Source organism: Pyxicephalus adspersus, chromosome 11, assembly GCF_032062135.1.
Source record: "Pyxicephalus adspersus chromosome 11, UCB_Pads_2.0, whole genome shotgun sequence".
Lineage (NCBI taxonomy): Eukaryota > Metazoa > Chordata > Amphibia > Anura > Pyxicephalidae > Pyxicephalus > Pyxicephalus adspersus.
The window spans coordinates 1,242,185-1,255,261 of NC_092868.1; the positions used below are offsets into that span (position 1 = coordinate 1,242,185).

Sequence of the window (13,077 nt, forward strand, 5' to 3'; positions counted from 1 at the left end):
GCCCTTTATTCCTCCGCCATAAATGTCACCGCTTGCCACTGAGGATTGGCTGTCGTTTGTTGAACATCGCCACCGCCATGGCAGCGCTATTGCTATGACAGCCTCTCAGATGAGTCACATGAACCCCCATCCCCCCCTCATGGCACAGCGCCTCCAAACACAAGAAATGTGCGCTGCGCTCTCCTGCCAACCCTTCCTGCTGCCCACAGGGAATGCATAAAACACATAATACCCAACCCCCCTCTACCCTCTGTCTGCCGGGGCCCGGTGCCAAGCCGCAGCAATGATTGCCCCCCCCCACTTCTCTGAACACCACCGCCGCTCATGTTGTGATACTGCTCAATCCTTCACTTTTCTTTTACAATGCTGCCATCTGGCCCCGGGGCCCCAAAACTTCAAGGGAACATTCACCCTCTGTAAACTTTCACAGATATTCACAACAAAAGTCATGTGACAGAAACAGCCGCACCGTCCTATAGACCTCGCGTTTTGTAATTCTGGAAGTTCAGGGCAGTTTTTTTTTTTTTTTTATCTGCACACCAAAAACCACTTTCGTTTGGTCTTCCATGTTGATGCCAAAAATGATAAAATATCCCCAAAATGTCCTGGTTCTCCGTAACCACACATTGGGGAGCCGTTTTGAGGTGCAGTTGACCTCCTCCTGACCCATTCTGCAACTTTTGCATTGCTCCTTTCTCCAAATTTGCTCTTGAACTTTTCCTGACCTCCTGATTTGTTCTTGACCCCCTGCTGACCTCCCCCTGTTCCTAACCTATTCATTATTTTGCTTTCTTTTTTGACTTCCTCCTTCTCCTGATTTGTTCCTGAACTTCTGATTAGCTACTGACCTCATCCTGACCCGCTCATGACCTTTTCCAATCACAAACCTATTCTTGACTTTTTCCTGATCTTTCCGTGGACTTCCCCCGACCTGTTGTGACCTCCTGACCTGACCTGACCTGTTCTTGTATCTTTCCTAATTTGCTCATAACTTTCTCCTTTCATCTTCCATCCTCCTGCTGATTTTCACATGACCTTCCCCTAACCCTCTCTTCTGACCTCCTCCTGACATGCAGATCACCTCCAACGAAGCTGCTTTTAGATATTTCTGTATCCTCATTGACTTATATAGGAGGAATCCTGAATCTCCGGCCCGGAGTGATCTCAAAGTAAAACCAAAATATGGAGCTCAATTCGGTTTGCTTTACCAGAGGAACAAATTCCATCCTGACCCTCTGGGGTGATCTGATGAATTTTGGGGTGAATGTTTTGTATCTTTATGAACCCCTTTACCCCTTCAAATTTCATTCTTTTTCCAGTCCATTTATTGATGATTTATATATATATATTGGGAATACATGAATTAATATTCTGCTTAGGTGCCAGGCAGGATTTCTGAGTATTCACCTCCACCCACAGGCAGTGAATGTATCTCAGCAGTCATTAGGCAAGGATGCTAATTGCATTATCTGATGATTACAGGAGGGATCTGTGTGTGAAAATATGGAACAGCAAATGTGACCATGGGATAGGCAGCTCAGCAGCTACATTCCATGGAATATTACAGAAGTGATATGGGGGGGGCGCGCGTGTTACCCCATAAGGTTTTGTCTCGGTGCGGGTTCCCCCCATAAGGTTTTGTCTCGGTGCGGGTTCCCCCCATAAGGTTTTGTCTCGGTGCGGGTTCCCCCCATAAGGTTTTGTCTCTGTGCGGGTTCCCCCCATAAGGTTTTGTCTCTGTGCGGGTTCCCCCATAAGGTTTTGTCTCCGTTCCCCTTTAGAGAAGGTTTGGCAGAGGCAGCCAGGCGTGAGATCCGGACAGATGGTCGTCTCCCCCGGCGAGGCGCTGACATATAGACGGAGCCGAGTGCACAACGATGGGATGAAAACAGATTTCACTTCTCAAATCCCCAAATCTGTTTATACGGCACAGCCTTGTCTCCCCTTCTCCAGGAAAAAGGGCCAGTTTTAGAGTGGGGCAAACTAGGCAGGGGCCCCCATCGTCTCCAGGGCCCCAAATGACAAATTGGCAGGGAGCTGGAATGCTGTGCATTTGTGGCCCCCAATTTCAAGGATTATATTTGCTTAGGGCCCCTGACTCTGGGTCAGGCTGTGGCCCATATTAACCCCCTCAATAGGTTTCCCCCATTTAGCTGCCTCCCCCGACCGCCCTGTGACATCGAATCCCTAAAGATTCCCACAGCTCTCCTCATCTGCATTCCTGGCCCCTCCCATTGTGTTCCCAGCTCCTCCCACCAGTACTAGAGCTCTCAGTGACTCCTCCTGTCCAGCCAATTATTATGGAGCAGGGGACACATAGCTTCTCATTCATGGGGGGTCAGAGCCAACAATTAGGAAAAAGCCGAAACCTCTCCCCATGAAGTTCCCAGGGCCTACCAGTAGGGGGAGACAACATGAAATGGAAAATAGGTCGAACATTGGGGATGCAGAATCTGCTGTGGGTGAATTTCTGAATTTGTGTTCTGTGCTCCGCCCCCTAGGATTCACCCCATGGCGGTCTCACCCTTCTCTCTCTCTCTCAGGTTCTCACTCTTCCTGCCACTGATAGCCGGAAGTTTGTCACCAAGCACAGCAAGAAGGCCCTGAAAGCCAGCCTGACCCTGGGCATCCTGCTGGGCATGTTCTTCGTGGCCTGGCTGCCCTTCTTCGTGGCCAACGTCGTCCAGGTGAGCGGATAATGATGTGACCCCCCCCTCACACATCTAAACCAGGGGCTTCCCTCCTTCCAGAGCAGTGGTTCCACCTCCCCCCTTCCTGTTCAGAAAGAGATCTGTGAAGTTTCAATTAGAGAGAAATGGTCTAAAAGCAAACAGTTTGTGCTCCATAGTGCTCTGGGAATCCTTTGTCCTGGGTGTGAGAAATATTCATCATACACATTCACCCTCCATCGTTTTCCCTGAACTCCGCCCCATTGTTGTCACTGTACTGACGGTGGTTATTCTCTTGTGTCTCGCAGGCGGTCTGTGACTGCGTCCCCCCCGGTCTGTTCGATGTGCTGACGTGGCTCGGTTACTGTAACAGCACTATGAACCCTATCATCTACCCGCTCTTCATGAGGGACTTCAAGCGAGCCATGGGAAAGTACCTACCTTGCTGCCGCCGCTCCCGGGTCATCTCCCTGTCGGTGCGTAACTCCAACAGCGCCCCCCGCCTTGGGCTGTCACTGAGGAACGTGCTGACCCTGCGCGGGGAGACCGACTCCATGTACTCCGCCACCCTGGGCAACGAGCACCTACTGCCCAATTTTAAGGACCCCAGTACTGACCCATTGCCGGTAACCGCGGCTGACTCCGTCAACTTGTTTGACCTGGAGCAAGAAATGCAGGTGCACCAGCTGAACACGCCTATGGACTGAGGAGCCCCAGGGGCCCCAAGGAGCCGACACTGTGCTGATCTCACTGACATGTCCGTTTGTCCCAAAAGTTTCAAAAACATTTTACAGATAAATAGAAAATAATGGGTTATTGGGGGGGGACACTTTAATTTAAGGATGGTGGGCAGAGCCATGACAGTCACCCTTTTATACCTTTGTGCAGGGCTGCACAGGCATTATAGATTTCTGCCTATAGGGGGCAGTCAAAAAATGGCATTTTTACCAGAAGAGGGGGTCATTTGAATGGTGTATAGTAATCAAGCCTTTAGAGGCAAGTGTGGCTTTACAGAAATTGGTTTTGCCTTTTCTGAAACTGCCAAAATTTGCCCCATGGTGGTAAAAGGCTTAGAATGCACTGGGTGTGATTGGGGTGGTTGTGCCATGTGGCACCAGGGTGGTGTGGCTTCTGTTTACAAACGTCATGTGATCAGCAGGTCCTGGGTTGGTCATGTGACTGACTGGTCATGTGGCCTTTGTTTGTAAACAAAGCTGGCAGATCTGTTTGCTGCAATTTAAAGGGAAATGCTTTTTTATGCTAATTTTTTAAATCCACTGACTTTTGCCTTTTCAAGTTTCCCAAAATTGCTTGCTCACTTTTTCCCCCCATTTCACAAACTTTTTTCTGCCTCCTCGTTGAAGATCAGAGAGTTAGGACAGCCCAGAGTCAATGTTAGTGCAAAAAAATAAAGTCCGTATAGAGGACCTGCATTGCCAATTGATAGGGGCCACCAATGAATCACTGTGATCGACATATTCAACTGCCATGTATCCTCTGGTGGAAGTTGACAGTCCCAGAATCTTCAGTCAGTGTCATGACAGGTCCCCTTTAATAGCTCTTCCCCCATGATAAGGATGGGGATTGCTGTATACAGATCACATGACATGGATCTCTGCCCTGAGCTGCTCCATGCCACAATATCTGCACACATTGTTATCTGAAATCGGTTGAAATTAGAGATTTGCATAGCCCCTCCCACTTTCTTTAATGGACACACCCCTTATTTTTTTAATCTGTGTGAAAAGTTGATGAAGAACTTTACTAACTTATTTATTAAAGTGTACAAAGCATTATGGTGATTGAGAAGTGATGACTTGTATCAGAATATTTTTTTTTGCCCAAATTCCATTAACTTTAAATAAAAGTTGGAAACTTTTCCTGTAGATTTAAATTAATTGGGGATGAGGGCCCTGGGGTGTTACTGATGATGTTTGTGTCTGAGGTCCTCCAGGAACCCCTCCAAGCAGCCTTTCTAACCTCATTGGGCAGTGAGGCTCCTCCAGGGCTGTCTGCTGATAGCTAGGCAGGGGCGGGGCTTGCTTCAAGATTGCACCAGACTGAAGGCATGTGCTGTAGGGTAATCATCTACTGGCTCCAGAAACAACATTTCTCATTTTTTTGGTGTCACCACCTTCATTACTGGGATAAGAAATGGTGATAGGCAGAGGAATTTAATAGGCTGATTTTTATACAGAGCCCAGGGGCCCGGTGACACCTTGATAACTTGGGGGAGGGGAGCTCCTGCAATAACTTTCATCACTGGACCATCCTGTAGCTGTGGTCACAATGATGTCTCGGCTGTAATTATTGTCAGGACCAATCCAGAGATTTCCCCCAACTTCCACTATCGTTAAACCATACAATGGTATCTGCTGGCTCTGCCATTGGTGGTCCCTCTAAGGAAGGTGATTGGGGGTTGTCTTGGTTCTGGTTCAGCCATATGAGGAGGGGCAACCACTGGGAACCCAAAATTTAAATTCAACCCCAGCTCCAATTATGCAATCTGTTCCCTTTAACCAATCACGGTTACTGTTTGATCATGTGACTCTAATAGAAAGACAAGCGCTGTCATCCTATAACAGGAAGTGTCCTAACAAGGGTGGGATCACCAGGCATCATATTAATGTAGGATGTAGATTTAAAAAGAAAAGAATGAAAATAAAGAAAATGACAACACAACGTAAAACCTTCATGGTGATCGGGGCCACATTTTAAATCTTCCGACATTTCTACTGATTTGTTTTATTTGCATTGCAGAAGGCGGAAGAAGCGGCAATGGGCTGGGCGTGACAACATTCATTCAATATCAGGTACTCCCCTTATTCTGACGCAAGTATAGTAGAAAGTGATAAAGAGGGTCACCATTGGTGGCAATCTGGGATGGGGGCGGGTCCTGGGGGGTCAATATATTTATATCCTACTAGATTGTAAGCTCTTCTGGTCAGGGTCCTCTCCTCTTCCTGTGTTACTGTCTGTATCTGTCATTTGCAACCCCTATTTAATGTACAGCGCTGCATAACATGTTGGCGCTATATAAATCCTGTTTATAATAATATTGATATCCACTTTAAGGATGAAATGTAGAAATTTACATTCTTCCCGTATGAATAAACAAGTGAACACGCTTCATGTTTATATCATCTACATTCATATTAAAAGTCTTCTGTTCATAGAACTTCTTTTTCTTACCGGCTGATCCTGGCAATTAATTTTTCACTTTGTGAAGGTGACAACGCTGTTTATTCTGCAGTGAAATTGCACCTTGGTGTTGTCACCATGCAGGTTAGCTTTAGATGGACTTTTCCTGTAAGAATCGAGCATGGGCTGTCCTTGTGTCCTTCTCTGCTGATCCGACTGCTCGCATTTACAGGCAATTTGCAGCTGTCAAAATGACAGCCGGGAGTTGCTGTGTAAATGCTGCATCAGTTTTTTTTTATTTTTCTTCTATTTAACCCCTTCATGTTCCCCAGAATTTTTTCAAGCTGGGTGAGTAGAAGCTGTAGACGGTTGGTGACTACTGTATTGTTACCCAGCTTTTCAGTAACTACCCCAAAACAGCCGGGTGTTCACTGATAAATGCCAGGTGGTGCGTCCTGCCAAAAGTGTGCGAAGAGATCATTGCCCTTAATAGCTTTAGGTTAATAAACAGGATTTATAAAGCGCCAACATATTACGCAGCGCTGTACATTAACCCATAATTTTATACATTATTATATTTACTATAACTTTCCTTTTATACATTTTTGGGTGCTGAGATTTCAGCTGCAGCTCTGGCGTATGGAAGACGTTGCTGTTGGTTTCATTGTTTTATTAGTCGCCATTCACACACATAATACTATTTCATACGTTGGCAGGATAGGCAGCAGCCCCCGTCTCCTATTGGCCTGGACCTGGCTCATTCCCCAACCCTGGCCCCGCCTTGTTTACCTGAAGGAATGTTCACCTGCCTACCAGTTCCCTTTCCACACAGGAAGGGGTGCACCTGCCGGCCCCGATTTGGTCCCTGTATTGTCCTCCATTGTAATACTCGGAGACAAGGTTAGCAGAAGGGGCGCTGCAGGTTGCATGCGGGTCCCTAGGACCTAAATTTGCACTGGGGCCCCCAGACCTCCAGCTTTGTCCCTGTGTACAATGCATGGAACCAATCAGCTCAAATTCACCCTCTGCAACAAAAGCCGTGAACACGTGAGCCGATATTCCCCGGGTTCAGGCAGATTTGGGTCATGGTATAAAAAATTGGGGGAGGAGCTACTCACAATAACAGTCATTCACGTGGGAATTATAGGATGAATATTCAGGGTCACAGAGGAATTAATTCCCCGGGCAGAATGGCGTGCTGATGGCGGCATTACAGGCCTGGAATAGACATGATTGCTGGGTGACCGGTTCTCTTCGTGCTTTCAGTCCTGGCGACACCGGCAATTGCCGTGACAATAACCAGGCATTTGTGTCCTAGCTTTGCCGTTCCCTGTGGTGATAAGTGGGTCACGGACAGTCTGTGTTTCACATTATCTGGAGCGTGCACACACGCGTTGCTCTGCATCGTCCTAGACTGCAGTTCATGTTTTGGTGTCTGTGAGGGAATGATTCACCGAATGATTCACGCTTTGACACATGCAGTCCTTCTCATTATTATTGCAGTAGTCATTACATAACGGGGCCTCTGAAGAAGAACATTTGCAGCGGCAATGGTGGGCGGGGGAGGGGTCTCCATGGGATTTTTGGGGTTCAGCCCCGTTTTGCATGGCTGCTGAGCTCACTGGTTCCCAGTCCCAGGGGGACCAATCCTCCTCCTCGTCTGTTTTCTGTGCAGCGCGTTCACTCTGTGTTTGTACTGTGACCAAAGCCTGAGGGCGGAGCAATCCGTTTTGCTCTTCGAAGCGACAATCTTTGGTCTTGATTCCGACCGCTTTAAGCAGCGTGTCCATTTGCTTCATGTAGTCCAGGTGTCCATTTACCTGCGGGGAGAAGTCAGAATTAATTAGCTGCGGGGAGTCACCTGATTATCCAGGGGGCAGCAAACAAAACAAATGGCTCCCTATGGGGGTAAACAAGTCGCATGCAGCAATATGATTGGAGTTTACTACAAATCTGGTGATGAGTTATATCTGCCACTAGATGGCATCAGTCAGCAGGTTAAATGACTGGCAGTATCATTTAGTCTATTTCCTCCAAGCCTAGGCTGTCATGGACCCACCCCCAAGGAGCTCCTGGATCCACCCCCGAGGAGCCTGTCATCACATCAGCCTGAACCCACAGCACTCCATGAGCCCCGATCCGTGCAGGAGGAAGCCACTGCTGGGCGTACGCTTGCTTTGGGTCATTTTTGAAAACACCACCTGCCAATAAGCAGATTTATGCATAAAAAGGGTTAAAAACTCCTAAAAGAAAAGCCCAGCAGAACCCACTACAGTTCAGTTGCCGCGGAATCAGATTATGTGGCCGCGTGAGCAGAGCGTAAAACTTGTTCTGGCAATCGGCGCTTTGGCACAGTTGCAGGCCGCTGACGAACGCAGCCGCTGCGATCTGGACAGTGCGACATAGCGAGCCGTATACAAAACATTCACAAATGGAAATCAAAGAGCTTAACGTGAAAAAAACAAAAGGCGTGACAAAGCATGCGGTGATAATTGCAGAGGGAGGGCGCGTGGGGCAAGCAGATGTTTTCCACCCGGCTCCTAAAACATAACAACGCCCCCTTCCCTCCTGAGGGGTAGTGAATAGGACAGCGGGGTCACCGCTTTACCCTCAAGGTGTAATTAGTTTCGGGTGGGTGGGGGTCGGCGCAGAGTAACTGCTGAGCATTTTTTATTTTTGTTTGCCATGGAATTAACTTGATGACAACGCTGCGGGGACCTCACGAACCCTCCGAGAGGCAAAACAGCACTCGCAAACAAGATTTTTATTAGTTCATTTCACATAAGTCTGCTTATTGACATGTTGTGTTGTCAAAAATGATCCCAACCAAGCATGCACCCAGCAGCAGCTTCCTCCTGCACTGAACAGGGCTCATAATGTACTCTGAGTCTAGGCTGATGTGATGACACACTCCTCGGGGGCGGGTCATTGAGGCCAGGTTCATGTGATGACACACTTTTTGGGGGCAGGTCAATTGTACCAGGCTGCTGTGATGACAGGCTCCTTGGGGGTGGGTCCATGACAGCCTAGGCTTGTAGGAGATGGACTAAAGATACTGGTTGTCATTCAACCTACTGACTGATGACATCTAGTGGCATATATATTGTACTGTGGTGGACAGTTCCTGACTAGGGCTCATGAAGCTGCACTGGTAGCTCCACAGTCTGCAAATGTGTACACAGTGGCTGTCCTCTTTGTTTCTGATATCTGAATGGAGCAGATGGCATTAATGTGAAGCTTTGCTTTGCCCTGCATACAGGGAGAGATCCTTGTTATATAAATGGACACTGGGGGGAGCAGTTTCAGAGCCAAACAGAGCATGCTAAGATAAAATATGAAACAGCAAGCAAAAGTCACAGCAAAAATGTTTTCAGGTATTACAGTAACTGGAGATACGTTGATGTCTCCTCAATATAAACTCCTCAGCATCTCATAATGCATTTTACAGAAATTTTTGCGACAATAAATCCGGCTAAATCTCAACTAAGATTCCCAGGGCTTGGGGTGATAAAAGAATGTGAAACCTCTCTGCTCTCCTGAATGTGAAAAGCTTTATTCGTAGTGACAGGTGCACTTCCCGAAACCTTTCTAAGTGCCCAGATGGAGATAGCCTCTTCGTTCACCTCGCTCTTCGCTCGCCGTCTCGGCTGTCAGGCTGTGAGTGCATTGTGTGCGCGTTGCTGTTATCCCCAGATGGATTTTCTGTGGATAAAATAGCTGTAAAGCTGACATCCTGGAATATTTCTCACCTGGCGGTGCAGTGTTGACACTTGAGCGCTCTTTAGTTAAAATCTCCCCCCACGGGTCCATCAGCCCCACTGGTGCTGCAATCTGCCTGGATGAATCTACAGCTAGCGGCGCCCACAGGCGGCAACTCTAAATTTCACCTTCTTTCCCTTCTCTGAAGCTGCCAGGGAGAGTGAATGCGGATATAAAACCCGGAACATTACGGCAGATTTACCAAAACCGGTGAGGGGGAAAATGAAGGCGATGCTCGAGAATGATCATTCAGATCTAACATGTCAGCTCTGTCTGGTACTGGCCTCCTTGTCATCGTTAGAAATGCCCCAGGTGACCTAAACACTCAGCAGTGTTTTCTGCACTGGATACCTTCTGAGGACACAGCACTCCAACTCATTCCGCAGCTTATCGGCTGCAGAGCGCCATGACTGGCAGGTGTCCGGGCTTCTGCCAGATATCCCAGATTAAAGATGTCTTCCACTCGCCTCAGGGACATTGAAATCCCTCTTTTTATCACTTTAGCGATAATACTGGCCAATGCTGCATGAAATGCAACAGTAATGGCAAAATGGGGTTGTTCTGTTTGCTGGGTCGCAATAGCTGCACATTCACATGCAATGCTTGGTACTGTGCCTAGGAGGTCAGGTGCAGCAAGCTCCGGGGTCATTTGCTAATTTAAATGATAAAACTACCCTAGCCTGACTACTCTGCCCTGGAAGGGAGGAGGTGGGGGGGCCTAGAGATGCTTTTATATGAGCAAAGGGTCTTTTAAGAGGTCAAAAGAGCCTTTTTTAGATATAAATGAGCTTTCCAGGAGCGGTGCTGATACCAGGAGTAAGACAGCACCCCCTACTGGACTGGAGGGATTATGGTGTAGCATCTATAGGATTCTTTACATAGGAATAAGGGCATTTGAAGGGTTGCGGGACATGCCATGCCAGGTGGGTTTTTTTAGGAGTGGAAGGGGACTTTAGGAGGGAGTAGAGGGTTTCTTAGGGATCAAAATGGACTGTGCAGTGGAACGCGTCTTCTCCTGGGCTGGCGGAGGGAAGGGTGTATATCAGGGTATGGAATCTGGGCTTTCTATGGGTATGCCAGGGGAGGAGGGTTTTGTACAATAAACATTTCACATCAAATGACAGAGATGGCGTCCTTGCTGCACAATTGCAGTGGCATGCTGTGTTTAGAGTGAATCTCTAGTCTCCTGGATACCAATTCTGAAGGATTAGGACCTGAGGAAAGGCCCCTCGCTGACACGTGAATTCGCACAGCGAGAAACACTCGTGTCGGATTAACCCCGGAGCATTGTGAAGGAGAAATGTGCGGTAGAGGGGATCTAAGAATAATTAAGTTTGATTGTATCTGAAGTCACAGATCTCATTTTCCAATCCTGCCGGGGACTTGAACGGGATGTGAAGGAGGCAGCGGGGGGAGGTTGGCATTGGAATGAGGAGGGGGGCGCTGGGAACAGGAGCTTGAGATCAAGAGGTAGGCAGAGAGAATGCAGGGAATGGGGGCTCAGTACAAAGAGGGTGGTGGGGGGTAATATTGAGAATGGGATCTAGAAGTAAAGTAGTAGGAGTAATGGGAAGGGGGGGGGGGGCAGTATTAAGAGAGTGGTGATGTTGAAAACATCATGAATGGGGGGCTAGGTCTAATGTACGGAAACTGTTGGGAAATAGGGTTTGGTGTAAAGGGGGAGTGCGGGAATGGGGGCTCAGTATTAAGACAGTGGTGGTTGGTAACGCTGATAATGGGAGCTAGGTGGGAGTGCAGGGAATGGGGGCTCAGTAGTAAGACAATGGTGGTGGGGAATGCTGAGAATGGGAGATAGGTGTAAAGTGCAGGGAATGGGGCTCAGTGAAGTGAATGGAGGGGTCAGTATTAAGAGGGTGGTGGGGGAAGTAGTAAGAATGGAGACTAGGTGTAATGTATAGTGAGCTGGGAATTGTGGCTCGATGTTAAAGGGGGTGCTGAGAACAATGGCTTGGTATCAAGAGGGAGGCAATGGAAGTGCCCCTGCTAGAGAGTGGGGGCTCAGTATGAAGAGGGTGGTAATAGGAGGGGGGGGATTTTCGCTTAGAATAGGTGCTAAACATAAAGTATTGGGAGTGCTGGAAACAGGGGCACAGTGTAGGGAAAGTGCAGGGAATGGGGGCTCGGTACAAATGAATAGGTGGGGGTAGCATTGAGAATGGGAGCTAAGTGTAAAGGTGAATGCTGGGAACAGGGGCACAGTGAATGGAATGGGGGGGGGTCAGTATTAAGAGAGTGGTGGGGGTGGAAATATCATGAATGGAGGGCTGGGTAAGGAATAGGGGTTTGGTTTAAAGGGGGAGTGCAATGAATTGGAGCTTGGTATTAGGAGAGTTGTGAAGGGAAGCAGTAAGAATGGAGACTAGGTGTAATGTACGAAGCGAGCTGGGAATTGGGGCTCAGTGTTAAAGGGGGGTTCTAGGAACAGAGGCTTGCTATCAAAAGGGAGGCAGTGGGGGTACAAGGAAAATGGTCTCAGTATGAAGAGGATGGTAGGGGGAGCATTAGGAATGGAAGCTATATGTAAAGTCATGGGAGTGCAGGGAATGGGGGCTCAGTATAAAGAGAATGTTGGGGGGAATGCAGTGAATGGGAGCTAGGTGTAAAGTAATGGGAGTGTTGGGAATGGGGGCTCAGTATTAAGAGGGTGGTGAAGGAAGCAGTAAGGATGAGCAATAGGTGTAATGTATGGAAAGTATTGGGAATAAGGGTTTGGTCTAAAGTAGTGAGAGTGCAGGGAATGGGGGCCCAGTATTAGAAGGGTGGACAATAGGTGTAATGTAGGAAGAGTGTTGTGAATGGGGGCTCAGTGTGGACAGAGTGCAGGGAATGGTGGCTCAGTTTTAAAAGACTTGTGAAGGAAGCAGTAAGAATGAAGACTAGGTGTAATGTATGGAAAGTATTGTGAATAAGGGTTTGGTTTAAGAGTGCAGGGAATGGGGGCTCAGTATTAGGAGGGTGGTGAGAGAAGTAGTAAGGATAAGCAATATGTTTAATGTAGGATGGGTGCTGTGATTGGGGGCTCATTGTAGAGGGGGCGCAGAGAATAGGGGCTTGGTGTGGAGATTGGCAGGAAAGGGAGCTCAGTGTGAAGATGGTGTTGGAGAAGTTCCAGGAACTTCACCATCCTCTCCTCCTTCCCTAACCTTCCTGATATCACGGAGCATGCAGGTTAAAGCAGCACCCTACCTAGTAATGATGTAGAGATCAGGATGACTCAACCTCTCATATATTATGTTTACCCCCCTTACAGGAGGTGGTCCTTATGTTTTGCTTTTAGCAAGGAGTCATTTCAAAGTCATTTTTAAAATTATTGTAGGTAAAGAACTTAATTTAGCATTACCCCCCCCACTTTCTTGAGTTACCTTCCTCACTGGTTCCTAGCAAATGAACAATTCCGAGGAAATTGTGGTTGAGGTTGAAAGGCTCTTCTAACCCAGCGTTTTAAAGTGAACCTGTCATAAGATATTATTTTCTTATGCTGAGTATT

The 13,077-nt window shown here is 47.8% G+C and overlaps 2 protein-coding genes across 4 annotated transcripts in view; one reads left to right on the forward strand and one right to left on the reverse strand.

Annotated features, from left to right (window-relative positions):
• Positions 1-13,077, forward strand: part of HTR6 (5-hydroxytryptamine receptor 6) — a 19,154-nt gene that overhangs the window by 3,116 nt on the left and 2,961 nt on the right. Inside the window, exons 2-4 of one of the 3 annotated variants that reach the window (XM_072427368.1) lie at positions 2,544-2,687; positions 2,978-3,145; positions 5,430-5,482. In XM_072427368.1, coding sequence (XP_072283469.1) covers positions 2,544-2,687; positions 2,978-3,145; positions 5,430-5,462 — 345 coding nt within the window. In that variant the 3' untranslated portion in view covers positions 5,463-5,482. The other 2 variants (XM_072427365.1, XM_072427366.1) reach the window with 2 other exon arrangements.
• TMCO4 (transmembrane and coiled-coil domains 4) overlaps positions 6,537-13,077 on the reverse strand; it is a 23,165-nt gene continuing 16,624 nt past the window's right edge. Inside the window, exon 14 of the mRNA XM_072427364.1 lies at positions 6,537-7,630. Coding sequence (XP_072283465.1) covers positions 7,232-7,630 — 399 coding nt within the window. The 3' untranslated portion in view covers positions 6,537-7,231. The remainder of the gene's footprint in view (positions 7,631-13,077) is intronic.